Here is a 27,878-nt window from a genome sequence, read left to right as displayed (position 1 = left end):
GTTTGGTATGATCTTGGAAAGTTGGCCACCCACTGATGGCCAAAACAACCAGTTGCCAATACTTATTGGTCGTCCTTATTACTTAGCCATTGGGGAAATGACCATTAAATTTCCCGTATCCCCACAAACGGTTGTCATCATCACAGCCTTGTGGTTTAGTTTACACATAATATAACTCAATTAATCCATAATACCAAACAACATGCAAAACAAAATAATCCTAAATACGAGCATCCCCATCTGGTTCTACATCCATATCAAATATATAAATAATTAAAAAGGCTCAGAATAGTGTAAATATTGACACCATGTGTAAGCAAGGAGCCCAACATCGAATGGCTGCAAAATCTCACCCGAACCCCGATTGCCTTTTGTGGAAAGTACCACAAACTGCAATATGGCAATTCGGGTGAGAATTACCCCGCCATATCGATGGGGCCCCATATACACTTCTGACATAACCCGCACTATAACACTATCATCACAGCCTAATATAAACCTTCTCCCCTGCGAGATACGCAACACTGCAAATGACCCATAATTGAACATCAAAATGAGCAAACTATTTTATTCCAAGGACAGTTGCAATATTCCATCAATTCAAGCATAAAGTTATGAGCATGTTGGGCTATTAATACCTTCTATAATACAGAGTTATGTGGAGAGAAATTCCACTCTCTAATTATATTAAAAAATAGGAGTCCGAAAGCCCAAAAAATGCATTTTCCAAACACAAGTTCTTAATAACAAACAAGAGCAAGAGACTAAATTAAAGGGGCCGAATACAGCATGTTAAAGGACCAAGAGCAAGTTCTTAATAGCAGCATGTTATTGGAGCACCAATAAAAATCCATCAATTCAAGATTACACATAAAAAGCATTCTTGCATTTCCAACAAGATTTAATAAAAGTATGATCAACTATTATATATGTGATAAAGATCAAATGTCCACCACGTATGGAATTAATCCATTCAAGTCTCTAATCAGAGATAAAAATTAAAATCTAGAAAGTAGTTGTAGTGGAATTAATTGTCTTCTCAAATAATCACAGGTTACAAAGATTGCATAATGTATTTTTATAAATTGCATAATGAAAACAGAATTTAGAAGAGAGAACACAACATTCAGGGGCAAATTCAACATTGGATATGAAAGACCAAGAAACAGCAGCCCAAGAAGCATGCTTTGAAGGAAAAAGATATGGAAAAAAATCTAGATCCGAAATTCATCAAGCAAAGATGTTCACAGCAACTGAAAACCAATCTTGGATCACCAAAGATTCAAAATCATAAATCTATTCTAGCCCACCAAACAATACATGTGAGCTAGATAATCATCACAGGAAAAGAGTATACATTTTCGCAGCAACCAAACAATAGCTAAAGGAAAATATGACAGAAACATCATGGATGATTTTCGGGGTTCCCAAACAATCACAGAAGGAAAAACAGGGCAGCAAACATTTTCTGAAATTCGCACCAACCAAACAGGGGCACCATTCATCAAAACGCAAGCCAGACCTCATTCGGTTTCACAGCAACCAAACGGGTTACTCAAGAAAATATGACACCATGCCCGGTTCACATTTTCACAGCAACCAAACGGGTTGCTCAGGAAAAAATCAAAGCAAAGGTTCAGTCTATTTTCACAGCAACCAAATAGGTAACTCAGGAAAAAAGTTCCCTTCACCGAACATAAATTTTCACAGCAACCAAACGGATAACCCAGGGAAATAGCTACAAGAAAACCCTATGACTTTTCACACCAACCAAACATCGGTTCCAAAGCATTAGATGTTTCATCATCAAGAAACACGCAAGAAATTAACAGGGGTGAGAAAATGAGAAGAAAAATACCGATTTCCTAGCAGGAGAGGCGATTATTGGAGCACCAACCGTCGAGAGGGATGAACGTGGGACATGATAAGGAAATAGGATTTGGGGATGTACAGTAGGTCTCCAAAGATGGAGATTTTCTGTACACCCTGAAAATTAGAATCCCATTTTAGGGAACCGGATGGAGGGAGAGTTTTAGAGAAAATCCTAAAACTTTCAACAAATAATAAAAAAATAAGAAGATGAGGGGCCGAATGGGGATGCCCTAACCGAGTTTACAGTGGATAGTTGTTTAGCAGAACTCAAAGGGTAAAAACCCGGACACGCAGTACAAATTACAAAACCGCCTTTTCGAGTCGGTTGGTTGTCTGATGCCTCGAGATATAAAACCCCGTCACTTCCATTTTTCTGCAAAAGCCACAGAGAGATCGAGCGCACATATTCAATTGTCTGGACCTATGCACTTATTATATGCATGTAGGAGGAGGCTTGAAAGGATCTTTGGTGGTGGAGTCGACCATGGACGACACTACTACCGTAACGAAACCTTGGAGCCGCCACACCGTCGCCAAATCGAACAAGAAGGAGCGCTCTGAAGAGAATGAGATGGTCGAGGACGAAGACGAGGAGGAGTGCGACATGGAAGTCTGGGAAACGCTGAGCCAGAGCTTTTTCCAGGTCCAGTCCGCACTGGATCAGAACCGTACGTTGATCCAGCAGGTCAACGAGAACCACCAGTCGAGGATTCCGGACAATCTCGCTAAGAACGTTGAACTGATTCGCGAGATCAACTGCAACATCTCCAAGGTCCTTTCTATATACTCCGATCTATCGGTCAATTTCTCCAGCATTGTTCGTCAGCGGCGTGCGATCATGTCGTCGAGGAACGACACGAACAGTAGCGTCCATGGCAAGGAAGAGAGTAAGGAAGCCTGAAAAGATCTTTTGGAATTTCAGTAATTTCGATTTGCCTTTGCGCTCTGTTCGTGATAGTGTTGGTTGTGTTAGTTAATATAAATAAACTCTGGTTTGGATCTTAGTTTGGGTCTAGTTTTATTTCGTTTTGCGTTCGGTTTAACGTGTCAATGAGTCTCTCTGTCCCGTGTGGCAAATAATTTGGTGTCTTCGAGTCAGTTCTATTGTGGTGATGTTGGGGGTGTGCTGGTGACCAAAAACTGTGGTTAATTGGTGTTTGATATGTGTTTTTTATGTGTTAAGGAAGAAGGCTGCGGGACTGCTCGTCTACATATACGCGTGCCCGCAGACGTATTGAGGTACTTATGTTCTGTTTACAATTATTCTCTCTGTTTTCTGTTTTTGTTTTTGTTTTTGTTTTTTTGTTTTTAGAATTTATTTGCCTTTTAGTTGTGGATGGTGAATAATTGATTAATTTTGTTGATAAAAGTCCTGCTTGGGTTGGTAGATACATATATACATATACACACACACACACTTTGTGCGCCCGTGTGTGTGGATGCCCCCATCTCTCAAGAGATGTACTGCATTTAATGTATATTCTTTGGAGGAAGTAGTGATGTTTAGTATGTGGTATTTTCTCCAGATCTTTCTCTATTTATTTTTCCTTTTCCTTTCTAAAGCAAATGTTTCAATCATAAAAGGGTTATAACTATCCTGTATATTGACTAAATTATGAATTGTATTGATGATATGCTTTTTTTTTATTTTTCATATCAATTGCCATCACCTGGAGGACTCTGAATTCAGAGTTGAGAAAGATGACAAGGAACAATGAGGTGAACTTGCTGTCTTATATAAAATAAATTAAAATAGACAATGAGATGGAGAAGGGAGAAGAATGGAGATGGAATTTGAGGGCTAAATCTATTGTTATTCTCAATTATTACTTAATACGAGGCATAAGTCCCTATTTATATGGAAGTTACCTTGAGATAAAATAAGGTAAATATCTTAATCATTATGAAAAAATTAAGATAATATCAAATCAAAGTGATCATTATGAAAATCAAATTGAGATAATATTAAGGTTCGGTTTGGTAACAAAAAATTTTCATCTCAAACTCAAAATTCTCATTTCCTCATTACAACTTTCTCAAATCCCCATACAAAATATAATAAATAATTAAACTTTTCAAATTCCAAAACAATAATAATATTAAAATATAATATTTTAATATTTCATCTTAAAATCAAAATTTTCATCCCACTTACCAAGCAGAACCTAAATCAATATTATCTCTAACATCTCACCTCAAACTCAAGGTAAAGAATTTTGAAATCTTGAGTTTGAAATTGAAGTATAGCCTTTATCCATTGGTTGGTCGCCGATGAGATGATGAAAGTGGCATTGGTGATGTGGTGGCTGCAACTAGAACATCAAATCTAGAGTTGCGGCCAACAATATGTTGATAATGGGCCAAAGCAAATAAAGAGCTAACAATAGACCGAAAGATTGAGCCGACAATGAGCTATATATGAACTTGGTTAACAATAGGACCAAATCAAAAGGCCAAAAAAAAAAAAAAAAAAAGTATGGGGCTTCAAACAATGCTCACAACAGACTAAAACCTAATAAAAAGGCTCACTGCTGGTAAAGATACCCCAACTGCGTTGACTTGAATGAAATATGGTTGAACAGCAATGATGAAAAATTTTGTGAGGTAAAAAACTAGTAGAAGAACTTTAAAAGAGATAATCCACAAGAACGAGCTTGACGTTAGCCAAAGGTTCCAATACCATGATAGAAAATAAAATAAAATAGAAAAAGAGATGGAGAAGGGAGAAATAAGGTAAATATCTAATCATTATGAAAATTAAATCAAGATAATATCAAATCAAAGTGATTTGATCATTATGAAAGTTAGTGTTGACTTTGTAGGCTATTATTTGCTTTTTATTGTGGTAATGGATATATTTTTCTTCATTTGTAAGTTGCACACTCAGTTAGGAGGGTGTGAATTACCGCACTCCCCATATCGTTCTCGTAAAGGGGAGGAGTTGCAATTTTGTGCCAGCACTTATTGGCAATTATGGTTCTTCTTGTTGCACCATGAGTACATACACCTGATTGCCTTTACTGTCATACATGGCAATTTTAAGTTGTCACTGTTGAAGCCGTTATCTAATTTTCTGCAAGATGTTGTCACCATCAGTTGCCCGGCTGCACAACTGACCACAAGCATTCCTTTTGATATAAAAAGCTAGTGGAAGTTTGTCAGAGAGAGAACGCTTTAATCTGGGTACAAGTGCCATAGGTGTGATGGTATCTTTGTCCAACTAGTGTTTTTGAAGAAGACAGTACTGATAAGCTTGTGGAAGATAATTTCAGCAAGTAGCTACAAAGAAACTAAGGTACATTAATCACTTCCAACATGTATTGAACTGCTTTCACTGCAGCTACTGTTAAATGGTATCTCAGAAATTGCAAGGCATAGCTGACTGAGAAACAAAGGATGGAGACTATTCTGTTACAGCTCAATTTTTGTTAGAACTTGTTTTCTTGGCACGGCTTTGGATAGTTCAGCTGCTTCATAACATTAAAGGAAAATCATTTACAGTTGCATTGCTTGGGCATGGTTTAGCGCCATAGTTTAGGACTATACGTTTTCTGGCTGTTAAACACATTCTGGTCCGGGTTAGCATGGTTGATCATGCTAGTTGTACTATTTCAAGTAGGATCCAGAAGTAGAGATTAGGTTATCGGGACCTAAATTTCTTGCTATAAAATCTTCAATTAATAAATCTGCTGTATATGTTGCATCTGAAAACCTTAGTAGAGAAATTTCTTGCTCCAAATAACCCCCCATAGAGACAGTTCGCATATTTCCACTATCAACTTCATCCATAACATGTTATGCCCCTGGTTGCTTCCATCACTGTCGGTAGGATCCATCTAGGCTGTGGTTGGAGTTTATTGTTACTATTATGTTATAGAGAATCTAGTTTATTCGTGTTAATGTCAAAAATATTGACACGGGGACACATTTAGTAATTTTTGCTGTTTAATTAATGGGGGCAATGGTGGGTCCGAAGGGCCTTGCCTTGGACAGGTTCCCTGACATAAATAATTGGTCCTCGCAATGGTGCCTTGCGAGGGGGAATTTTTAGGGCCTGGCCCACAGTTTGGAGCGGAGTCTGCAGAAGATGCTGTCCCTTGATATCTCTCCCACCGATTAGCAATATAGTTGATTCATCATCGAATTGGGTTTTGGATAAGGTAAATGAGATACAGCAATGTGTGGGGATTAGAGGACCAATTCACAGCACTACTCACTGCAATAGTCATGTACTTGGCACAAAATCAAGATCTAAGAAGAGCAGAGAGCTAAAATGTCTTACGTGGGCGATCACCTATGACAATAAGTGAGGTACTTCAAGTCAAGAGAGGACCAGAGGGAAGACATAATCAATTGTATATGGTTAGTAGGACTAGTGTGTTGGGGAATTTACAGTGACTTGGTATATCAAAATCTGGTTTGGTGGGATAGGCATTGGTGCACTGGTGGTGGTATGGGGCAGGCGCATTTTTGGCTAGGGCTAGGGATTTGTTACGTTCATTTTCCTAGATGGGTTTGTTGTTGGGCTAGGGTTTTGTTGGGTTTATTGTTCCTTGTATCTTTTTTGCACCCCAACTAGGTGTTTTCTCTTGTATACATCCAGAGTACTTGGCTACACCTATTGAGATTAATAAATTTTATTAAAAAAAAATTAATGGGGGCAATGGGCGGTAGTGGAAGGAAAGGTTAGTTTTACATTGTTTTTAGGTAAACTAAACCAGACAAGGATAGTGAATGGTCGATTTCCTGAGAATGGAAATGGTCATCAAGTTTGAGCCTGGAGGGCAGTTTTCATGTCCAGAGTTGACGAATACAAGAGCTGGTCTCGATTTGCTATGACTGGTACCAGATCATTGTGAGTTCGGTTTCTCATGTGGTGAAGCAAAACGGGGGCGTTTTCCTTATATTACAAATTAGAGGATGAGTAAATTCTGCCATTCAAGATTTTTTTTTACAGTTGTTTTATAGCAGATTATGCAGAGGTGGAACCAGAAACTTTAATTTGGAGGATTTTTTTATTTTATTTTATTTTAATCTACGTTATTAAAAAACCTTCCATTTTTAGGATTTTCTGGGCTGAGGGGCCCGAAGCCTCCCCAAGCTTGGCTGTAGGTCCACCCCGAGAATATGCGTGGGTTTATGGCTGAAAATTTCGTTCTAGAGGGACTTCGTATTTTTTTTTTTTTTTCATCCAAAGTACAAGGGTGCATGTAAGAAGCTATATGCAAATTTACCCTTCCTGGCAATAGAGACTTCGTCTTCTTTCTGCTTTCTTGTATTTGTGATTTATGATGTGATTCTGCTATGAATAACTCACCAGTTCTCGGTCTTTAATGTAGCAAGAATGTGAAGTAGTTCTAGTTTCTGCCTCCTGTTATATCGAATGGGATTTTAATTTAATGGACAGTCTGATATGATTGCATGCATGATATTATTCAATCCCGAATCCTTGCCACTTTTCTCATAAACCCACACTGATATTCTTTTTCAGTGTTTTGCTGGAGCGGAGCGGCGAATGGGGGTATATATCGATATTTCTACCAATGTCCCAAATACTTTACACTCTGGTGTAATTGAATTGGAAGATTTGAGTTATGTCCGGTATTAACACACTGGTGATGATGAGTCCCAAAAGCAAAATACCAACTAACATGTTCCGGAGGAAGCAGAATGTGTAAGAATTGGAGAATTAATCTGAACATAAACCGCAAACATAACAACAACAGGAAGGAAAGGAAAGTAACATAGAGGGGTATCAACAGTTGAATAGCGTGACCACGCTGCCTCTAAAGACAGCATGTATCCCTTTAATTTTGCAGCAAGAAGAAATTCTTTTATGAAGTAGTAAACCGGTCTTATGTGGGTGGGTGAATACAATTTCCCTTTGTTTAGACTCATGAAGGAATATGGGCCATTCTTTCGCCTCCCAATCCGCGCTTTCTCGTGACGTGGGCTCATTGGGCTTAGGCTCATTTACACTAGTCTCAGATGGTCCTCAATGATACCCAGTGCATTCTCGCATTAGTTTATAAATTATAATTGATCTTGGTTGGAGTATTATAAGCCTCACACTTCTACTCCATATTTTATGTCGTATGGGACACTACGAATTGTCATTGACAATGCTGCTGTTCCATCCCACGGACCCTAATTTAAGATTTTAATGATTATAATTGGAAAGTAAGATGATAGATACAGAACTTTTCCGATAATCCTTGCGACTTTCTTTTGCTCGGTCAAAATACTACTATGGATAATGGATTTCGGAACAAATGGTATATATCACTATCCGTCATGTCGTTTAAACTCTTATTTTATTCTTCTACTAGAAAAGTGGGGCTACTCAAGTGGGAAGGACCTTCCTCTGATTGGCCAGCAGAACCAAACCGAATTTAAAGTGATAGGCACCTAACTGTCCCGCAACTAACATTCGTAGGAATAAAGAGGGAATATGACCGAGGACTCCTTGGTGAGTGTCTCTGACTCCCAGCTTCTCCACCGCCGCCCTTGCATTTCCAATATGCCTCGTTCTTTTCGAAAGTTTCATGGTAAGAAACAGAGACATATGCATCTTGGGTTTTGGTTTTTCCGTTGATAACTAAGGCTTATCTATCTGTCTTGTTTCTTTGTTTTTATATCCCCGTTTCTTCGAAATAGCCATTGATCAAATCTCTGAATCTTTTTAGAATGGACGAACCAGAACATGGCCAGCATGAGCCTACGCTTTCTTCTTCTGCTGCTGCAACCTCCGGCGATGGTCCATCTTCTGCTTCGCCGTCTATGTCACGCGTTCAAGAAGAAGAAGAAGAGGGAGTAGAAAATGAACGACACGAGAATGGAGACAGTAGTCTCCGCCGCCATCGTCATTACCCCCTCCATCATATCCTTCTTAACCATCACCGACAACAGCAACAGCAGTCTTCTAATTTTTCCTATCGTGTGAACATATCGATATCTGATGTACCGTCAACTGAGATGAGAGATGATGTATGGTCTTGCCTTGTTGTGCTCGTCACGTTTTGGTTCTTCGGTCAGTTTCATCCCCCAATTCACGCTGTCCTCTTTTCTTACTTTTCAATACTACCATTATTGTTTTACCCTGCTTCTTCTTTAACACTGCGGAGGAACGGGAAAGTGAAAGGAAAATGCTTGATTAGGTATCCTGGCTAGCTAAGCAAATTATGAATGCTTATATGGTTAAATTTTCGTTAGTTTTTGTGACTTTAGAACGTTTTCTCCGAGAACCCAATGGACCTCTATGTTGCATCCAGGGAGGAGAATAGGGCAAGCCTACACGAAATTAAATTTTTTAGAAGTTTTTTTTTTTTTGCCTTAAAACATATGAATGGTTTGATTAAGAAAATCTAGTTTTTTTGGGTGTACGGAACAGATTTTTTAATTTGCCTGTATCAGAATAAGTGGTCTAATATCTAATATTCGCTCGTGTTATTGGTTTTCCCTAAATTTTCTAAAAAGAAAACAAGTAGAGCCTTATATTTTCAATTTTTATCGCATATTGCATGATTAATTCATTTGACTGACTTAAATCTTGCTGATGTGGTTTGGTTTTGGTTTCTGTATTCCTCACCAGCAGCATCCGTGACTCTGATTCTTGGTTTTTTCGGATCTGCAAATACACGATTGGGACCAAATTGCTCACGCCTAATACAAAGTAACCCATTCTTTGTGCAGTCTATTAAGGTAATTTGATTAAGATAATATGTTGAGTCTCATAGCATTCCCATTTAAAATTTCTGCTGTCACTGTCCCCGTGCACTAATCCCCTTTGTTTACAAACAGGTGGAGGAAGTTGATGAGCCAAAACCTGGGCCAATATTATATGGGTTTTATAAACCTCCTCCCCTGGATATTGAGATCGCTTGGACTGAAACACATATGGCATTTGTACCAGCCAATCTCCACAAGGCACATTTCCTACTATCCTATATTTTCTCTTTGACTTTTCTCTCAATTGATGTTTTTGAAACTTCATTTATTCGCTCACATTTTGGTTTTGTACTTGCAAGTAATATATATGCATGAGCTCATGCACACCTAGAGCATTCTAGACCTTTGGATTGATGGGTTGAATTTGGACTTCTTCTCATGTTGTAGGAGTGGATATACTTCCTAAACAAAGGATCTAGAGTGGATATCTTATACAACGTAAAATCAACAAGTCCCTCGCCTCTATCCCTAGTGATTGCCCAAGGTATTTTCTAAATTCCAATTCCATCCTTAAATTTAATGGTATTTTAACTTTTGTTTTGTTTAGAATGAAATACTTATTCAGATACCAGTTTTTTTAAGTCAGATACCCTTTATTGGAATCAAGAATCTACTCTTATGCAAAACTAAATAGCTGGAAGAATGGGAGTAGTGTTTCTGGAACAGCTTAGAATTTAATTCAGTTCTAAATGCCACCATTTGATTGAGATCCATCCTTTCATCTAGCAAAGTTCTGCAGTATATAGCAAGTGCTGTCCAAGTAGTTCACAAGTGGAACATCAAGTAACTTTACATTGCCTAAGTACACAGTAAGCTAGAAATATATCCTACAATTGGACGATCCATCAAACTTTGGATTTATCCTTTATGCCTAACTGTTAGTTGGATTGCAGATTTGAACAGAAACATTGTTACAAAAATGTTCTTTAGTTCATGTATCTTGTCATAAATTCGTAATTCTTGTTAAATCTGCAGGTAGAGAAAGCCTCATTGAATGGATAGAGGACCCATCATATCCCAATACAACTCTGTCTTGGAATATTATTTCTGGTAAATTCCATTAGTTTACCATTGGAAATTGAGAGGACCTACCATGTTTTATTCCCACTTTGATGTGAGTATGATGTTTAAAACCCATCTACATTGCAGGAAGTGGTAAGATCCAACAGAAAATTTCAAAGCCCTCCAATTACTACATTGCAGTGGGGAACTTGCACTCCGAGGAGGTCGAGGTAATTTTCCTAATGTTTAGTGCACTCTATATCACTACATGGTCATTTTATTACTTTTTGAGTTTTTTTAAATCCATATACCTAACGAGAAGATCTGAGCCTGTAATTTTCCTTCACAAGATTATATTATAGGCCATGGCAAGTTATTTGTAGTGTTAATTCGTTGAGATATGAGGAGAGGTAATAAGTATTGTACTGATTAAACAGATTTCTGTGAAATTTTAATTACCAAATCTTCGATCTAGTTAGTAGCCAGAAAACAACCAATGTCAAGGATAAGAAAGCTAGAGTGGTGGATCCTGTGCCACCCTCTCTCCTGCTATTCTTCACAGGTAAAGGAAAAAGGTCCTTAGTGTGGTCATTAGAAAAGGAATAACTGCTGCTTCTGTCAGTATCATCCCTGTAGATGCAAGAGTGTGCCACCAATCCGCCAAAGGGGAAGATTGTAGATGCAAGATTTTGGCTAGGACTAGATGACTAAGTTAATAAGTTTGAATAGGACTAGGTGACTAAAATGATAGAGTTTATCTTATCATTAAATTTGCATTTTGGATGAATGTAAATTATTTATTGACTTTGTCTATAATAATATTAAGTTTATCTAGGAGTTATTATAGATTGTTTTAGATAAGTCATATGTGTGAAAATCGAGTCTTAAGGAATTCGCACTTATCCAAAGAAGAGGTTGAACTGAAATCAGTTACTGTAGAGGGGATTTATCGTGATAGACTCGCTCCATCAGCATAGTCCTACTGAAACTAAAATTGCTTTCAGATTGAGATTGTTTATTTAAGGGATCTTACTTGTTAGGATTTGTAGATATTCAAATATGGATATTTTCTAGAGCACTTTTTGGTGCATATTTTTGTGAGAAAATTCCTTGGAGAATTTTCATATTATTTCTCTCAAAGAGTGATTGTGCTCCATGTTGGAGAATTGATTGGTCGAGTTTCAGCCACTAGAGTTCCAGGAGAAAAGCCAATATTTGAAGATTGTTAAAGGTTTTGGCTTCTACTACAGTAGAGACACCGTTTGTTTGGTTAAGTAAGAGAGTCAATTGACAAATGTTTTGTAATTGAGAACTTGCTTGTAACTTGATTTTCAAATAATAAATTGACTTTTCTGGGTTTGGCTGCCCCGTAGGGTTTTACTTTTAAAGAGTTCTTTAAAGGATTTTCCTTCGTTACCAATCTTGGTGTTATGCAATTTATTTACTTTATGTTATTACTTAATTATTAAATAATTACATGATTGACAACTAACCAATTGGTTGAGTGAATTGGTAGATATTTCCGTGAATACACATGGCAGTATCCCAAGCACCCATGTGGGTACCCATGTGTATTCACGGAAGTATCTACCAATTCACTCAACCAATTGGTTAGTCGTCAATCATGCAATTATTTAATTATTAAGCAATAACATAAAGTAAATAAATTGCATAATACGAAGATCGGTAACGAAGGGAAACTCTTTAAAGTTAAAACCCTACAAGATAGCCAAAGTCAGAAAAGTCAATTTTATTATTTAAAAATCAAGTTACAAGCAAGTTTTCAATTACAAAATTTTTGTCAATTGACTCTCTTACTTAACCAGACAAACGACCCATTTGTCTATACCGTAGTTGCAGCCAAAACTTCTGACAATATTCAAATATTGGCTTTTCTCCTAAAATTCTAGTAGCTGAAACTTAACCAATCAATCCTCCAACATGGAGCATGATCATACTTTTTAAGAGGAGAAATAATATGAAAATTCTCCAATGAATCTTCTCACAAAAATATGCATCGGAAAGTATTCTAGAAAATATCCATATCTGAATCTCTCAAATCCTAACCAGTATGATCCCTTAAATAAACAATCTAAAAGCAATTTTAGTTTCAATAGGACTCTGCTAACAGAGCAAGTCTGTCGCAAAGAATCCTCCTGACGGAATGCTGACACTTTGTGATAAATCTTCTCTACAGTAACAAATTTCATTTCAACCTCTACTCTAGATAAGTGTAGATTCCTTGGGACTCGATTTTCACACATATGACTTTTCTAAAATGATTCTTATAAAAAAAAAAAAAAGTTCTATAATAACTCCTAAATAAACTCAATATTGTTATAGATAAAGTCAATAAATAATTTACATTCATCCAAAATACAAATTTAATGATAGGATAAACTCTATCATTTTAGTCACCTAGTTCTATTCAAATTTATCAACTTAGTCACCTAGTCCTAGCCAAAATCTTGCATCTACAATCCCATTAGGTTTTCTCAGCTGATTTGGTCATTTCTACCTGTGCCGACTGATATGGTGTGTGGAAGATTAAAAGTCTTTGTTGATCTGATGATTCCTGGCGAGTTACTTGATTGTTCAACCCAAAGCAGAGAATGGGGAAGCTCTGTGATATGTTATATTCACCGGAACCTTTGCCAAGAGGCCTCAAGTTTGAGATCAGGAATTCTGGCCAAGGTTTTTAGCAATGTTGAAAACCATGAGTTTTTTAGCTGGATGGTTAGAGCCTCTCTAACAATCTGGCCACACGGTAATCCATCCAAAAGGTGTTTACTATATTGCGCAATAACATATAGTATATAATTGGCCAAAGCCATATATCCAAAACTCCATATTGAAAATGATGATTGCACCATACTCCCTAAATGAAAAAAAAAAAAAAACACTCCCTTGCAGTATTTGCATCTTTGTTAAGAAGATTTATATAAGAACATGATTAGAGCGCTGCAAATTGCACCAAAGAAACTCAGTACTTGCTGCTGGTAATCTTTCTCAAGTTTAAAACAGAAAAAGGATGGATTCTTTTTGCTTCGTTAATGTTATAAATATATACATTTGGTGGATGACTATGTCAACTACACCTTATTGTGTTTGATGTACATGTCATTATTTGGTTAGCACATGAGTTTGTTGTGCATTTGAGAGTTTGTTGTACATATGATTACATTGGCACAACAAACTATGAATTAACAAATTACCAAGGAGTTGCCTATAAAATGTTATCTTGAGGATCATTTGTAAAACACAAGAAAATAAAGAGAAGTGAATGATATTGAGCTTTTGAAGAACCAAGTATATTGCAGTCTCTCAATATTCATACTTCTCTTTTGTAATCTTTCAATCATTCTCTTTAGTTTTATAACACGTTATCAACATGAGACTTTAGCCAAATGTCATGTTCTTTGACATTGAAAGCTATCTGTGAGATTTTTCTGATTACTTTAAGTCTTTCTACAATTTTATAATATCATTTTATAATCATCATGTCAACATGATGTATTTATAAATATTGATATTATTATGAATGATGTTATAAAATATATTCTATGCAATACTTTTTGAAATAAAATATTATAATGTTAATGCAATTCATATGACTTATAGAGTTTATAATTCTTGTATATTCTTAATCTCATAATATTTACTTATTCGATTTTTAATATATTTTTTATAAATAATGTCAAATATTACAAAATTAGAATTTGTTGCTCTCGAAGTTTCTGGAAACAATTACTAATCTTGGATATTGGATGTTGAAATCCATCTTGATGCATTGCATGTTTCAAATTTATTTATCAAAAAAAAAAAAAAATCCATCTTGATGCAATGAACCCTGTAAATACTATTTAAGAAAAGAATGAAATGTCCCTGTAGGATTGTGCCAAAGCAATGATTTTTCTTTGCCATTATTTACATGAAGAATTGAAAACTGAGTACCTTAATATAAAAGATCCCTTGATTCTATGGAATAGTCTGAGGTAGAGATACGAGCACTAGAAGACCGTAATCCTTCCAAAGACTCGCTATGATTGGATGTACCTGAGGTTGCAAGATTTTAAAACAGTGTTTGGATACAATTCTGCACTTTTCAAAATAAGCTCAGCTGAAATTATGTGGAGAGAAAGTCATTGATAAAACATAGATTTTATGCCTCGAATGTGCTCTTGTAGCAGCAATATCGAAAATGAAAATTCACAAAATATTTTGAACTAATATCTTGTCTGTTAGTGGCTGAACAAATCAATGAACTTTTAATGAAAAATCATCAATCTCATTCAACTGGTTCTACTTCATTCCCTGAAGAGGATGGAACCTCATTTTATAATCATAAAGATGTGGCCGAGGACGTGGATGTGGTAGGAAGAGCTATAAAAATCAAGGAGACTGTACTCAAAATTACTCAAAAGAAAAACTCACTATACCACCAGAAGTGGAACAACATCGAGACAAAAAATGATGAAAATAAAGGCTTGCAGAATAAGCCTGTAAAAAACTATGAGGATAAACGTTATACATGTGGTATGAATGAATATTGGTTACGTATTTGTTGTACACCAAAACATTTGGTAGACCTATATTAGGCTTCCATTAAAGAAAAGGAAAAGGGGGTCGAAAGGAATTTTGTTGGTCACAAGAAGCCAATAGATCTAACTTATACTCCAAATAGAATGGATCTCACCCACCTAGGTGTTTCTGATTTATTTGTGAACTTCAACGGAAATACATATTTTCTTGATCAGTGATGATTATGGTTACAACAAATAATTTTCCTTCTTTGCCTTGTAATCATATTATATTTTAGTCATTATCTTCAAATACATTGTAATTTTCCTTTCAATTAATGAAGTTTTATATGTGTTTTACTTTTATAAAGAAGCATGGATTTTATTGATTAATCAATTTGAAGAAAATTAGTGGAAATTTATGTCTCGTAGACAATTGTACCACACATCTTCTCATCTACATTATGTCTTGTGGTAAAACTGTTTGTGAGAATAACATCTCTACTAATTTTCTTCAAATTGATTAATCAGTAAAATCCATGCTTCTTTATAAAAGCAAAACACATATAAAACTTTATTAATTTAAAGGAAAATTACAATGTATTTGAAGATAATAACTGAAATATAATATGATTATAAGGCAAAGAAGGAAAATTATTTGTTGTAACCACAATCATCATTAAAAGGTCATTGTTCTGTTCATCCACTAATAAACAAGATATTAGTTCATAATATTTTGTGAAATTGCGTTCTTGATATTGCTACTGCAAGAGTACATTCAATGCATGAAATGTGGCATATGTTTTTTCTAACATATTCTCATCAGTAATTTTCTCTCCACATGATTTCAGCTGTGAGCTTATTTTGAAAAGTGCATAGTTGTATTTAGATACTGTTTTAAAATCTTGCAAACTCAGTTACATCCAATCATAGCGAGCCTTTGGAAAGATTATGGTCTTCTGGTGCTCGTATTTCTCCCTCAAACTATTCTATAGAATAATGGATCTTTCTAGTAAGTTACTCAGTTTCCAATTCTTTATGTAAATGATGGCGAAGACGTTTCACTCTTTTCTTGAATAGTATTTCCAAGGTTCATTGCATCAAGATGGATTTCAGAATCCAAGATTGGTCAATATTTCCAGAAACATCGAGAGCAAAAAATTCTAATTTTGTAAGATTTAACATTATTTATAACAAATATATTAAAAATCGAATAAGTAGATATTATGAGATTAAGAATATAAAAGAATTATAACTTTATGAAGTCATAAGAATTGCATTGACATTATAATATTTTATTTCAAAAAGTATTGCATAGAATATATATTATAACATCATTCATAATAAGATCAATATTTATAAATACATCATGCTGACATGATAATTATAAAATGACATTATAAAGTTGTAGAAATACTTACAATGATCAGAGAAATCTCACAGATAGCTTTCAACATCAATTGGCTAGAGTCTCGTGCTGATAACGTATTATAAAACTAAAGAGAAATAGTAAATGATTACAAAAGAGAAGTAAGAAAATTGAGATATTGCAATATAATTGGCTCCAAGAGCTCAATATCATTCACTTATCTTTCTGTTCTTATATCTTACAAATGATCATCAAGACATAATTTTATAGGCAACTCCATGATAGTTTGTTGTACCAACCAAATCATATAAACAACAAACAATTTTATGCACAACAAATTCATAGTTTGTTGTGCCCATATGTACAAGAAACCCCCAAATTTACAACAAACTATATTTGTTGTGCTAGTCAAATTACATATACAACAAACACAATAAGGTGTAGTCTATATGGTCATCCACCAAATGCATATATTTATAGCTCCCCATTGGATGACCATACACAAAAAATATACCTTGTTAAAACTTTGTTAAAGAAAACCCAGTGGGAAATGCTTGTGGCGAATGAAAAAGAGTACAACATTCTATGTGTCTTTGAATGTTTTAAAATTTTCTCGTTAAAACCTTACAAAGAATAATCCAGTGACACAAAGCCTTAAAGAAGGAAAAAGAGTACAATTCGTTTGATTTATTTTCTCCCCCTTAAAGGTATGTAGAGATTTAATCTTTTGTTGATGCATTTCGATATTGTGTATCAACTCCTTAAATGATGCAATTGGTAATATTTTGGTGAACAGATCCACCATATTAATTTATGATCGTATTAAGATTAAATTCACTGCTCTCTTGGAGTTGTGCTCTTATGGAGTTTATGTGCGTAACATAGTTTTGGCAAAATATTTACTATTATTCGGGAGCCGTTTAGGTCAAACAAACACCGTAGGATATTTACTGCTCTTCTGGAGATGTTTAGGCTAGACAAGTGCCGCAAGGCTATGAGTGTAGCTTCCAATCATTTGCCACTTCTCTTTAGTTTTATAACAGTTAAGCTCTTATTGATGGTGATATTTTAGTACTTCACATGCACATGCAGACACTATCAGACCATTAGATAATTTATCTGCTATGAATGCTGCTATATACAGGTAGAGTTGCAGTTGTCCATAAATGCTTTAGTCTATAATACAACTGAGGCATATTACAAGTGCTCCCTGGGTAACTATATATGTAGTTTGAAGCTTTTTCTTCTTGGAAGAAATGTTGCCGTCTTAACTTCTCCACATCCTATGGAGGTAAAAGACTCACTTTCTGACTTTTATGAATACTATTCATATTCCATTGCTTTTTAAAGATTTTTCTATTATTTATATCTCAATTATAAAAACTTATCATTTTTATGCTAATTTGGACGCATTTTGATTCTGTCAGGGTACTGATGTTGGATGGTATGTCAAACTGTCTTTTGGACCACGGTGGATCACATATTTTCTTGGATCAGGTTATTTTGGCATGCATTAATTTCCTTCTCATGGGATCAAATGGAAATGTTCATATGCATATTCACCACCTTCCTGAATGCAGGTATAATGACCATCCTGATCTTATCCGCCTTCAGATTCTCCAACACGTTCCAAACCACAGATGAAAACCCAACTGGATTTCAAGCAGGGGAGCTCGGAACTGAACAAGTCCCATTGCTCATGCACAAAGATGATGATATTTCAAGTTGGGGTTCCTCTTATGATTCTGTTTCACAAGATGATGAGGATCCAGAGGCCCGGCTTGCAGTCAATGGTATTGAGGGACAGCAAATAACAGAAGGGGAAAGCATCAATAATCCCCGGTGTCTTTGTGTCATTTGCTTTGATGCCCCTAGAGACTGCTTCTTTCTTCCATGTGGGCACTGTGCTGCCTGTTTTACATGCGGAACGAGGTAAATATACACCACAATTGCTACTTCAAGAAATCTAGGTTTAAAAACTTATGACTTTGGATTTTGATGCTATTAGAAACGGCTTGTAGCCAATTCTGGTTGTTTAAAAAAGGGTCATGAAGCCAGCTCCAACATGTTGGGATTAAGGCTTATTAGATTTGATTTGCAGCCATAGAGGCTTAATTTGAGTGAAAAGTACTTTTGATAATCTAATGCTAGACTCCATACCACTTATCACAGCTTCCAACCATAATTCATAGACACTATGAAGCGGTCCAAATAAATTGTTGTGCCCCCTCATTGCTAGATTTGTTAAAATATTTCAATTATGAGCTTTGAATAGAGTCTATCTTCATTGTCACAATAGATTTTGTTTCCAATCATTTCCAACTTCTCCAAATTTAGCGGAAAGTCAGATGTTCAAATCTGTTAACTCTGCAGGATTGCAGAAGAGGCAGGAACGTGTCCCATATGCCGAAGGAAGATGAAGAAAGTGAGGAAGATTTTTTCAGTTTGAACTATGTGCAAGAGTAAGTATTATGGAGGGGCTATCTGGTAACTTCTAGAAAGCAACGTTGAATTAGGCTTGTGTTGAAAGCCAACAAAAAAAAAAAAAACGTCTCAGTAGAGGTTGACTAAAGAATACTTTGTATTTACTGTCATCTCAATGCGACCTCTTTTTTAAAAAGGTATAAATTACTCCCCTTAACTTTCAGATTGGCTTGCTGTGTGCATCCATTGTACCTTTGCTTTCATTTAAGTCATGAGATTATGTGCATGGAAAGTGTTCATAGCACATAAAGTCTTCATAACAGAAGCTGAGTTTATATGATTTGAGAAGTTTCATGTACGCTTCCCTCTTTGATTACCACCATTTCTTTGCTGTCTGTCCATCATGTCATCAGGTCACAATAACATAGTGAAAAAATCGTTTAGACCTTGAAACTACGCTTAGAGAGAGCGCACAGGTGTGTGTATGATACAATCTATAGAGTTTTGCTACAAATCAGCCACTATTCACATTACACACCCCACTCTTACAGCTTTTCATATGTGGGAGTGTTTTTCATAAGGTGTATGGATGTTAACTATTAAAGGTTTCAATTCTCACCTTAAATGATCTAATATCATCTAATTTTCCACTTCGGAAAAAACATGTCCACCAAACCTCCTATATAGTGTCCTCTATCGTAAATCTCTATAGAACCCACCACTAGCATTAAACAAAATAATTGGGTTTGCCCATTTTTATAGGTGGGTTCAAAAAGAATCAAAATAGTGAGTAAAGAAGACAGAAGTCCAACTCCAAGTGAGTAGGTCCACTCTCAGTATACTATGATTACCTTCTTACTTAAAAAACCCTCCACGCATCCTTTGAGCGCGGAGAGAACGTGGAAAAAGAAAATTATAGCATAGAGTCGGTAAAAAAAGAGTAATGCTACATATAATCGTAGAATTGTAAACGCCACACAATCGTTTTGAAAAAGAGTAGAGTTCACGATTAAAAAGTTAGTTTTTTTTCATGTAGGTCCCATATTAATTAATTTTTTAAAATAACTGCACGTTATTTGCATAATCACGACTGCAAATAGTATTTCTCGTAAAAAAAAATTGTACGAATCATTATTCAAAAATAATTTGGAGAACTCACCGACATAAAAGCAAAAATTTCACTCTTAAGACAGACCCAGTTTGCTTATGGAGGGATGTCATAGGCCTAGGTCCAAGGAAAATCTGTGACACCACAAAAGGTATTATCAGATATTTTTAAATATTTTTTTAAAATATTATTTAAATATAAAATATTTTTCAATTTTAAATATTCAATTTTTTATCTTATTATTATTTAATTATTATAAATTTTTGAAGCTCCAAAAAAGTATAAAAAACAATACAATTTTTTCAAAATTTAAAATAAAATAAAATTATATTTAAACAATTTATTAATTTTATAATTTTTTTATTTAAATTTTTTTCTCATTTTTTAAAACTTAATAAAATATCTTAATTCAAATTATTTTATTATTATTTATAAATTATTTTACTATTATTGACGTATATTATGCCTAGCGTTAATCCATATGGCAAAGGTAAGATGGTGGATCCAAAGTAACTTCAACCATTTTTGGGTTCAAAGTTCAAACAATGAAGTACAGATGTTGTTTATTTTCAACGTACAATCTTGCAAAGATGGATCTCTTCTCACATAGTATTATTGAAACATTCCAATCGTGTGCACATTTTTCACGTTTTCTGTTTTCAGTCCTGGGTTTTTTTTTTTTTTTTAGAAAAGTAATTTGTATATGTCTTAAATAGAAAAGCATAATACAAGCATTTGTAAAAGATGGACTCCATTTAAAAAAAATATAAAAAAAAATTATTTTTTATTAGTGGGATTTACTTTTTTACAAAAGATTTGTAAAATATTGCACTAAAGAAATCCATATTATAGTACTATAGTGGGTTCAATAAAGTTAAAATTTAGCCAACATTTGACTATGAAACATAAAATTAGGTTGTAATTGACTCAAAAAGTTACAATAATTTTAGTTTTTATCAATTCCATTAGTCAAATCTATTGAGCCTCAATTGCTAGGTAAATATTATTTTGGCATAAAAAATTCCCTCTCCCACTTGCTTTTCGATTCTTACCTCTGCATTTACTAGTTTCTGTTTCTTAAACATATTTAATCATTTATGTAACTTTTTACTTTAATTTGTATCTATACTATACTTAAAAAAATATGACTGTTAAAAAATAAAAAATATGATCGTTGTAAAAAAAAAAAAAAAAAAAAAAAGATTGTTAGAAAATTTTATCCCTTGGAATAATATAAACTTTAAAAAATTAATGTGTAATTTTTTAATAACCAATAAATATTCAAATTACAATTAGAATTAAAATAAATAAAAATGTCAAAATCAATATTTTAATATAATAATGATAGATTTGTTAAGTCTGTTATTTGGTATTGTTGAAAAGTAGTTAGCTAAATTTATAAAAGTGAATTTTTTAGTCAAATGTTGGCTAAACTTTATTGAGCCCATTACTAATATTTTAAATGTACATATAATGGTGTTCAATTATCAGAAAAATAATTATAAAAAAAACTGATTAACTAACTATATTCAAATAAAGATTCTATTTCATTTTCGAAACCTTGGCACAAATCTAAGTTATGATTCCCTAATAAAGATCCAATTCAAAAGAAAGGGAAAAAACAATTTGGGGAATGGAAACTGAATTACCTTTGGTTCTGCTCGACAACAAATTTCACTTTTTGAACCTATTTTTAAAGCATGAAATTAAAATTGCAAAAATAAAAATGTTTTCTTAGTTTTAAGAGTTTTAAAGGAAAGAACAAAATTTTTTCTATATGTATTAAAAGAAACAAAAAAATGGGTCCTACAAATATAGGAGAGGATTAGGGGATATAAAAACAAAATCAAGGTTTCCTTAAGAAAGACCAAAAAAAAAAAAAGGAGTAAGGCTAGGTACAAAATTTTAGTAAACAAGGCATATACAAGTATTTTATAAAAAATAGGTTTCACTAATAAAAAATAGTTTTTATTTTACATTTTTTAAAGATGTATAATTTTTACAAGAATTTATATAAGATTTGTCTATTTAAAGTTTGTTCAAATAATTTTTATTTATATTTTATTTCCATTAAAAAATTAATTATAGTTAGAGTGTCAATATGTAATACAAATTGTTAATCCAATATGAACACGACACAAAATTAACAAGTTTGTGTTTAATTTTAACAAGTTTGAATTAAAATGGGTTAGTTCAAGTCATTAACATGTCAACAATTTGATCTATTAGTGACCTATTAAGTTTTGTACTCAAAATTAAAATTATATCTTTTTTTACCTAAAAACAAAAACACCCTAACCCTATTTTGTATTTCTTAACTCAATTTTAAGTTGAGTCAATTCTTACGAGTTACGATCATCTCCTATACTTTCTCTAGATTCTGATTTTGATGTTTTTATTATTTAGATTGTAATTTTATACTTGTAAAGTTAATTTTATATTTTTGATTTAAAATTTTATATGAAATTATATTAATTAGGTTAAATAAATTATTTAGATTAATTCAATCTATTTATATTTATATAAATGAGATGAAACGAATCATATTATGCCGATATATTTTTAATTAATTTATAACAGATTAAACGGATAGGAACCTATCATCTCATTATTTTAATAAAGTATATTAGGATTTAAAATTCTAACTCATTAAACGTAACTAGTCGTGTTCGAATTAATCCATTTCATGCACCAGACCAACACCACGTTTTGCCACCACTTTCACAGCTGTAGTACTTCTAATTTCTAGCATCCAATTTCTAGGGTAGGGGAGGTAGGCAAGAGTTATTTCGCAGCTAGGAGCCTAGGAGAGGCAACAGCCTCCTCTGCTTGCGGAATTGGAACGGGTCCCTTGGAAGTTGGATTTGAAACTTCCACGTGACTGATTTTGTTGTTGGGTCCCAACGGCCTACACAGAAAGTAGAAAGAGAGGAGCTCAAATTTCAAATGGCAACGCAGCCACAGCCATGGGATTGTCCCCCAAGAACACAGCTCGTGCGCCCTCCTATCTCCTCCCTGGCGTCTCTGCGTTGGCTGCGTTCTCCATCACCGCCCTTCTCCTTTATAAGGTATCTCTCTCTTTTTCCATTTTCTGCTGCGGCATTTCATCATTCACGTCCTCTGTTTTTTTTCCTGTTCCAGATCTTCCTTTTCTTGTATGCATTTTTGTTGGATTCTGATTCTCTTTTGTGGAATTTTATCGAACAGGTTGACGACTTTGCTTCCCAAACCAAGACCGTCGCAGGTCACAACTTAGACCCGACGCCGTGGCACCTGTTTCCAGCCAAGACCTTCGAACAAACTCGGCAAGCCCGTGCTTACAAAATCATACATTGCTCTTACCTTGCTTGTCACTCGGGCACCAGCACCATCCCCGAACAGCCCCAAGCTCATCCCTCTAAACCGACCGAGAAATGCCTGGATTTCTTCCGGTGGATACACCACGACCTCGAACCATGGGCTCGGACCGGGATTTCGCTATCCCATTTGGCGGAAGCCCAGAAATTCGCGGCTTTCCGAGTCGTGATCGTTGCTGGGAAGCTGTACGTGGATTTGTATTATACGTGCGTGCAGAGCCGAATGATGTTTACGATATGGGGGTTGTTGCTGCTTCTCAAGAGGTATCCTGGGAAGGTGCCTGATGTGGATATGATGTTTGATTGTATGGATAGGCCTCGTATCAACGTGACAGAGCACAAGTCTATGCCATTGCCGCTGTTTCGTTATTGCACCACTGAGGATCACTACGACATCCCGTTTCCTGATTGGTCTTTCTGGGGTTGGTAAGTATTGGAGAGGAAAAAAAAACCCCTTTTTCGTTTCTTTTGTTTAAATCATTCGTTATTTCTGTTGTTATTTATTTCTGGGGTTTTCAAATATTGGACTACAAAATCACCATTTGTCCAAAATCTGAAGCTGAGGGGAAGACGTAAATTTTATTATTTATTTTATTTCTTAACATACGAACTCGTGGGAAACTCTTGCCGAAAGCTTCTGTAGCCCGGAATTAGTCGGAGGCTCTTTCCGGACACCTGAGATTAGTTGGGATTAGTTGCGAAAAAACCTTTTTTGTTTTGTTTTGTTTCTTTTGTTTAAACCAGTTGTTATTTCTTAATTAAAATGTGATTTTTTCATGTTGCTTCTTAATTGAATATATGATCGTACAACTCTAATTGTTTGAAACGCTACTGGTTTTATTTTCTTGATAAGCGCAAGCCTGAGAACCTTTTTACAGTCATTGTCTCGTGCATTTGGAAATGGCATTACCTTCATATGTAGGCATGGTCGGATTTATTGTATGAAAATGGTTGTTGTACAGGCCGGAGACAAATTTAAGGCCCTGGGATGAAGAGTTCCGGGACATTAAACGGGGTTCTCAACGTATTAGTTGGTCAAAGAAGTGGCCCCAAGCATATTGGAAAGGAAATCCGGATGTTCAGTCCCCTGTTCGTTTAGAGTTACTGAAATGCAATCACTCCAGGATGTGGGGCGCACAAATCATGCGTCAGGTGAAGTTGGAATTAATGTGTGGACCTCTACTTGGAATAAAACTTATGGAATTGATACTTAGACGATAAATAAATAATAAGCAAACATGTGGAAGCGATGGACAAAGTACCTAAAAGTTTATTTTTTGATGTTGTCATGTTACCATGCATTACAGGATTGGGCAGAAGAAGCAAGAATTGGCTACGAGCAATCTAAACTTTCAAATCAGTGCAATTACCAGTAAGTACTCTTTTTAAAGTTACATATGGATACACTTGTGCTTTAATGGACTGTCTTAGAAACTGCATTGGCTGATCCAGGTGGTTGGATAACATGGGGTTTTCCTCATCTCTTCTTATGGATACCCTTGTACTTTAATGAACTGCCTGATGTTTATGAAGGATGGCTTTGGTTTATGTATATGAACATTGCGTATACAATCTAGATTGACACCCTAATCAGCCACTGAGCATTGCACATTTTAAAAACCCCTAGAAACTTGCAAAGAAAACTAACCAGTCTTATGTTTCATGTATTCTTTTTATCATGGTATGCCACAATGAAGCTCGGACCTTGACCATCATCATCCTAAGATCCATGTAAAATAAATTCTGCATTTAAGCTAAGGGTGTCCTTTGGGGGCTCCCTTAGGAAAATCTGCTTTGTTGTTTAATTTTCCTCTGATAGTATATATGTGCATCCTCTTGCAGCTGATTATTTATGTCCCCCCCTTTCCCTCCCTTCTTCTGCAGGTACAAAATTTATGCCGAAGGCTATGCTTGGTCCGTGAGCTTGAAGTATATTCTATCATGTGGTTCTCTAGCATTAATAATATCCCCAGATTATGAAGATTTCTTCAGTCGTGGTCTCATTCCAAAGAAAAACTATTGGCCTGTCTCACCTAACAATTTATGCCCCTCTATAAAGTATGCTGTTGATTGGGGTACTAAACACCCGTTTGAGGTATGTTTTCACTTATCTGAGTGGTATGAGAGGGTGTTTACGTTTCTGATTTTAGATTTCCACCTTATGCTTCATAGTAGATTATATCAGGATTAACATCAATAGTAGAAAAATAGCAATAGAAGTAGGTATGGATGGTAGTAATGTTTCTGTAAAAATTAATTTTAACCATAATAAAATTTAAAAAAAAAAAAAAAAAGAGTAAAAAAACAAAGTAAAATGGATGATAGTAGTAGCAGTAGTGGTTAGTGGTACTTGTTGTAGCTTAAGGACGTTGTCGCTTAAGGATGTTGTCATCTAAAGCTTCATAGTGCACCGTGCTTAACCAACATCTATGAAGATGACAACATTGATGTGTTATGAGTAATGATGAAATAAATTATGACTGCAGGACAATGACCACGGGCAACACAGCCTTCTGTATAAGAACAACACTGTTGGCTGTATCCGTGGCCGTGCTAAGAAAAAAGATATAATTAAATAAGTTTGTAAAAGCGTCGTGCATGGGCTGATGTGGCACTGCTACATTAGTATATATCTGACAATTGCTGACATGGCATGTCATGTCAGCCCGTGCAGACTCCCATATTCCCATAATCATTGTAAAAATAGCATGGAGAACACAATGTGAACTTTGATCCATGACATTTGAAGTGTTGAACGCTTTGTAGCTCCTCTTTATGCCATATAAAGATTTCTGTTCACCATAACAAGACTAATGCCTTTTGGTTTTAGCTGTGTCTGAATTAAAAGTAGAATAAAAAAAAGAAGAGAGACTCTTGTTAAATATTTATTGGGTGGAGAATTGATAAATCCTATAGCAGCCTAAGTGCTATCTGAACTCCAATTACTTGTTATTTTTCATCAGTTTTATGTCTAAGTTGGCCTTCCTACTTTTGTTCTATCCACAGTATTTCTGCTTATAAATTAAGCATCGGTGTTAACAACATAGTTTCTAATGCTTTGTTTTTGTTTGCGGTATGGTAAACACGGCTGATCAGGCTAAGGAAATAGGAAAAGAAGGGCAGAAGTTAATGGAATCCTTGAGTATGGATAGGGTCTATGATTACATGTTTCACCTCATCAGAGAGTACTCGAAGCTGCAGGACTTCAAGCCAGTCCCACCATATTCTGCGCAAGAACTGTGTCCAGAGTCCCTGCTTTGCATTGCCGATATCAAGCAGAGGCAATTTCTGGAACAATCAACTACCTTCCCTTCACAAGCACCACCATGCACCCTCCAGCCTTCCAATAGCAATCTCATTAAGAGTTGGATTCAACAGAAAAAGAAAATCGTGGAGGATGTGGAAGATATGGAAAAGGTGAAAACAGAGAGACGTTCGAACTAGGTTGCCTGGCATTGTGGCTACAAAGCAAAGATCAAATTTTGTAGTTTTAATAGTCTCTTGTAGGCTGCCTTTTACTAGGACTTTTTTATACATTTAGTATCACTTTTCTCAAGCTCGTAATAAAAAGTGTTGCACCCCTCATAACCTATAAAAAAAAGGGTATCACTTTGCTCAAGCAGATCACTTCCGCGTTGTTATCACGAATTATTATTCATTTTCGTGGAGGTAAAATTAAGTTAAAAAACACATAAATAATTGATTTTCAGATAAACAAAGGGAAACGCCACACCCAATATCTTCCTTTTTATTTTTTATTTTTTTATTTTTATATTTATTTTTAAAAAAATAGGCAAATAGAACAGGGAAATGAGTGGCAGGCAGCCTAACAGGGTTGAAAGATGAGCAAAGGGCCAACGGGCTCTGTTTGTACCTGTAATGGCTAATGTTGCAGATTGGCAATCAACTCTGTGGAAGCCGATGGAAATCCTAAACCATTGGCTTTTCTCTCTTCTTCCATCATCCCCTCCGTACATTCCCCCTCCTCTTTTTCTAATAATTAATTGTGGTGGTGCTAATAGGATGCCCCCAAGATAGTCACCGAATATGTCAAAATATCTTGTCTTTTTATTTTTCAAATATTTTTTTAGACTCATTAAATATTTAAAAAATAATAAAAATCACAAATTCTTTAAAAAAGATTTACTTAACTATTAAATAAAAACATTAAAAAAACTCAATAAATAACCACCGGTGATCACATTATGTGGGAGAAATATTTTCCTAATTAATTTTTCCATTTTTTCTATTAATAAAGTGAACTTGCTTTCATAAAATGTGAAGAATAAATCTACTTATTATCTCTGTATACTATACACAATATTTATTTTATTTTATTTTTTATTTTTTCTTTTATAAGTATGTGGTGAATGAATAATAAGTAGAATAATTTTATTAGTTTAATAAAAATATAATAAAATAATAAAAAATAATTTTAAAATATATAAAATATATATTACGAGATGATGCAAAACATCTCCTGTGCAATGTTGCCCAAA

General features: G+C 34.9%; 3 protein-coding genes across 11 annotated transcripts; all 3 read left to right on the top strand.

Moving 5' to 3' along the window:
• Window positions 1-2,145: 2,145 nt before the first annotated feature.
• Window positions 2,146-7,929, top strand: LOC122291729 (protein EARLY FLOWERING 4-like). 7 transcript variants are annotated; one of them, XR_006236745.1, is made up of 4 exons: window positions 2,151-2,759; window positions 3,056-3,111; window positions 5,017-5,167; window positions 7,364-7,929. XR_006236745.1 is itself a non-coding variant. In XM_043099652.1 (4 exons), the coding sequence occupies exons 1-3, from the start codon at window positions 2,309-2,311 to the stop codon at window positions 3,588-3,590; spliced, it is 549 nt and encodes a 182-aa protein (XP_042955586.1). In that variant the 5' UTR covers window positions 2,152-2,308; the 3' UTR covers window position 3,591; window positions 4,969-7,272. The 7 variants fall into 7 exon arrangements, 6 of the variants coding, with proteins under 6 accessions (XP_042955584.1, XP_042955585.1, XP_042955586.1 ...); XM_043099652.1 differs by lacking the exon at window positions 7,364-7,929 and adding an exon at window positions 3,549-3,591 and having other exon boundaries at window positions 2,152-2,759; window positions 4,969-7,272; XM_043099653.1 differs by lacking the exon at window positions 7,364-7,929 and adding an exon at window positions 3,549-3,591 and having other exon boundaries at window positions 2,152-2,759; window positions 4,953-5,059.
• Window positions 7,930-8,260: 331 nt separating this feature from the next.
• On the top strand, window positions 8,261-19,273 carry LOC122291727 (E3 ubiquitin-protein ligase APD2-like). Of its 3 annotated transcripts, XM_043099648.1 has the most exons (11): window positions 8,261-8,420; window positions 8,559-8,902; window positions 9,464-9,573; window positions 9,673-9,798; window positions 9,988-10,084; window positions 10,576-10,650; window positions 10,750-10,832; window positions 17,636-17,782; window positions 17,919-17,988; window positions 18,072-18,423; window positions 18,865-19,273. In XM_043099648.1, exons 2-11 carry the CDS (start codon window positions 8,560-8,562, stop codon window positions 18,938-18,940), a joined length of 1,479 nt encoding a protein of 492 aa, XP_042955582.1. In that variant the 5' UTR covers window positions 8,261-8,420; window position 8,559; the 3' UTR covers window positions 18,941-19,273. The 3 variants fall into 3 exon arrangements, with proteins under 3 accessions (XP_042955582.1, XP_042955583.1, XP_042955581.1); XM_043099649.1 differs by lacking the exon at window positions 8,261-8,420 and having other exon boundaries at window positions 8,427-8,902; window positions 9,467-9,573; XM_043099647.1 differs by lacking the exon at window positions 8,261-8,420 and having other exon boundaries at window positions 8,427-8,902.
• Window positions 19,274-22,761: 3,488 nt separating this feature from the next.
• Window positions 22,762-27,001, top strand: LOC122292934 (O-glucosyltransferase rumi homolog). The gene is made up of 6 exons (XM_043101501.1): window positions 22,762-23,091; window positions 23,231-23,805; window positions 24,342-24,531; window positions 24,687-24,751; window positions 25,264-25,474; window positions 26,476-27,001. Exons 1-6 carry the CDS (start codon window positions 22,990-22,992, stop codon window positions 26,821-26,823), a joined length of 1,491 nt encoding a protein of 496 aa, XP_042957435.1. The 5' UTR covers window positions 22,762-22,989; the 3' UTR covers window positions 26,824-27,001.
• Window positions 27,002-27,878: the final 877 nt, after the last annotated feature.

This window comes from Carya illinoinensis, chromosome 13 (genome assembly GCF_018687715.1).
Source record: "Carya illinoinensis cultivar Pawnee chromosome 13, C.illinoinensisPawnee_v1, whole genome shotgun sequence".
NCBI classification, from domain to species: Eukaryota; Viridiplantae; Streptophyta; class Magnoliopsida; order Fagales; family Juglandaceae; genus Carya; species Carya illinoinensis.
The sequence above is the reverse complement of the archived record's forward strand: the minus strand, read 5'-3'. Positions and strand labels throughout refer to the sequence as shown.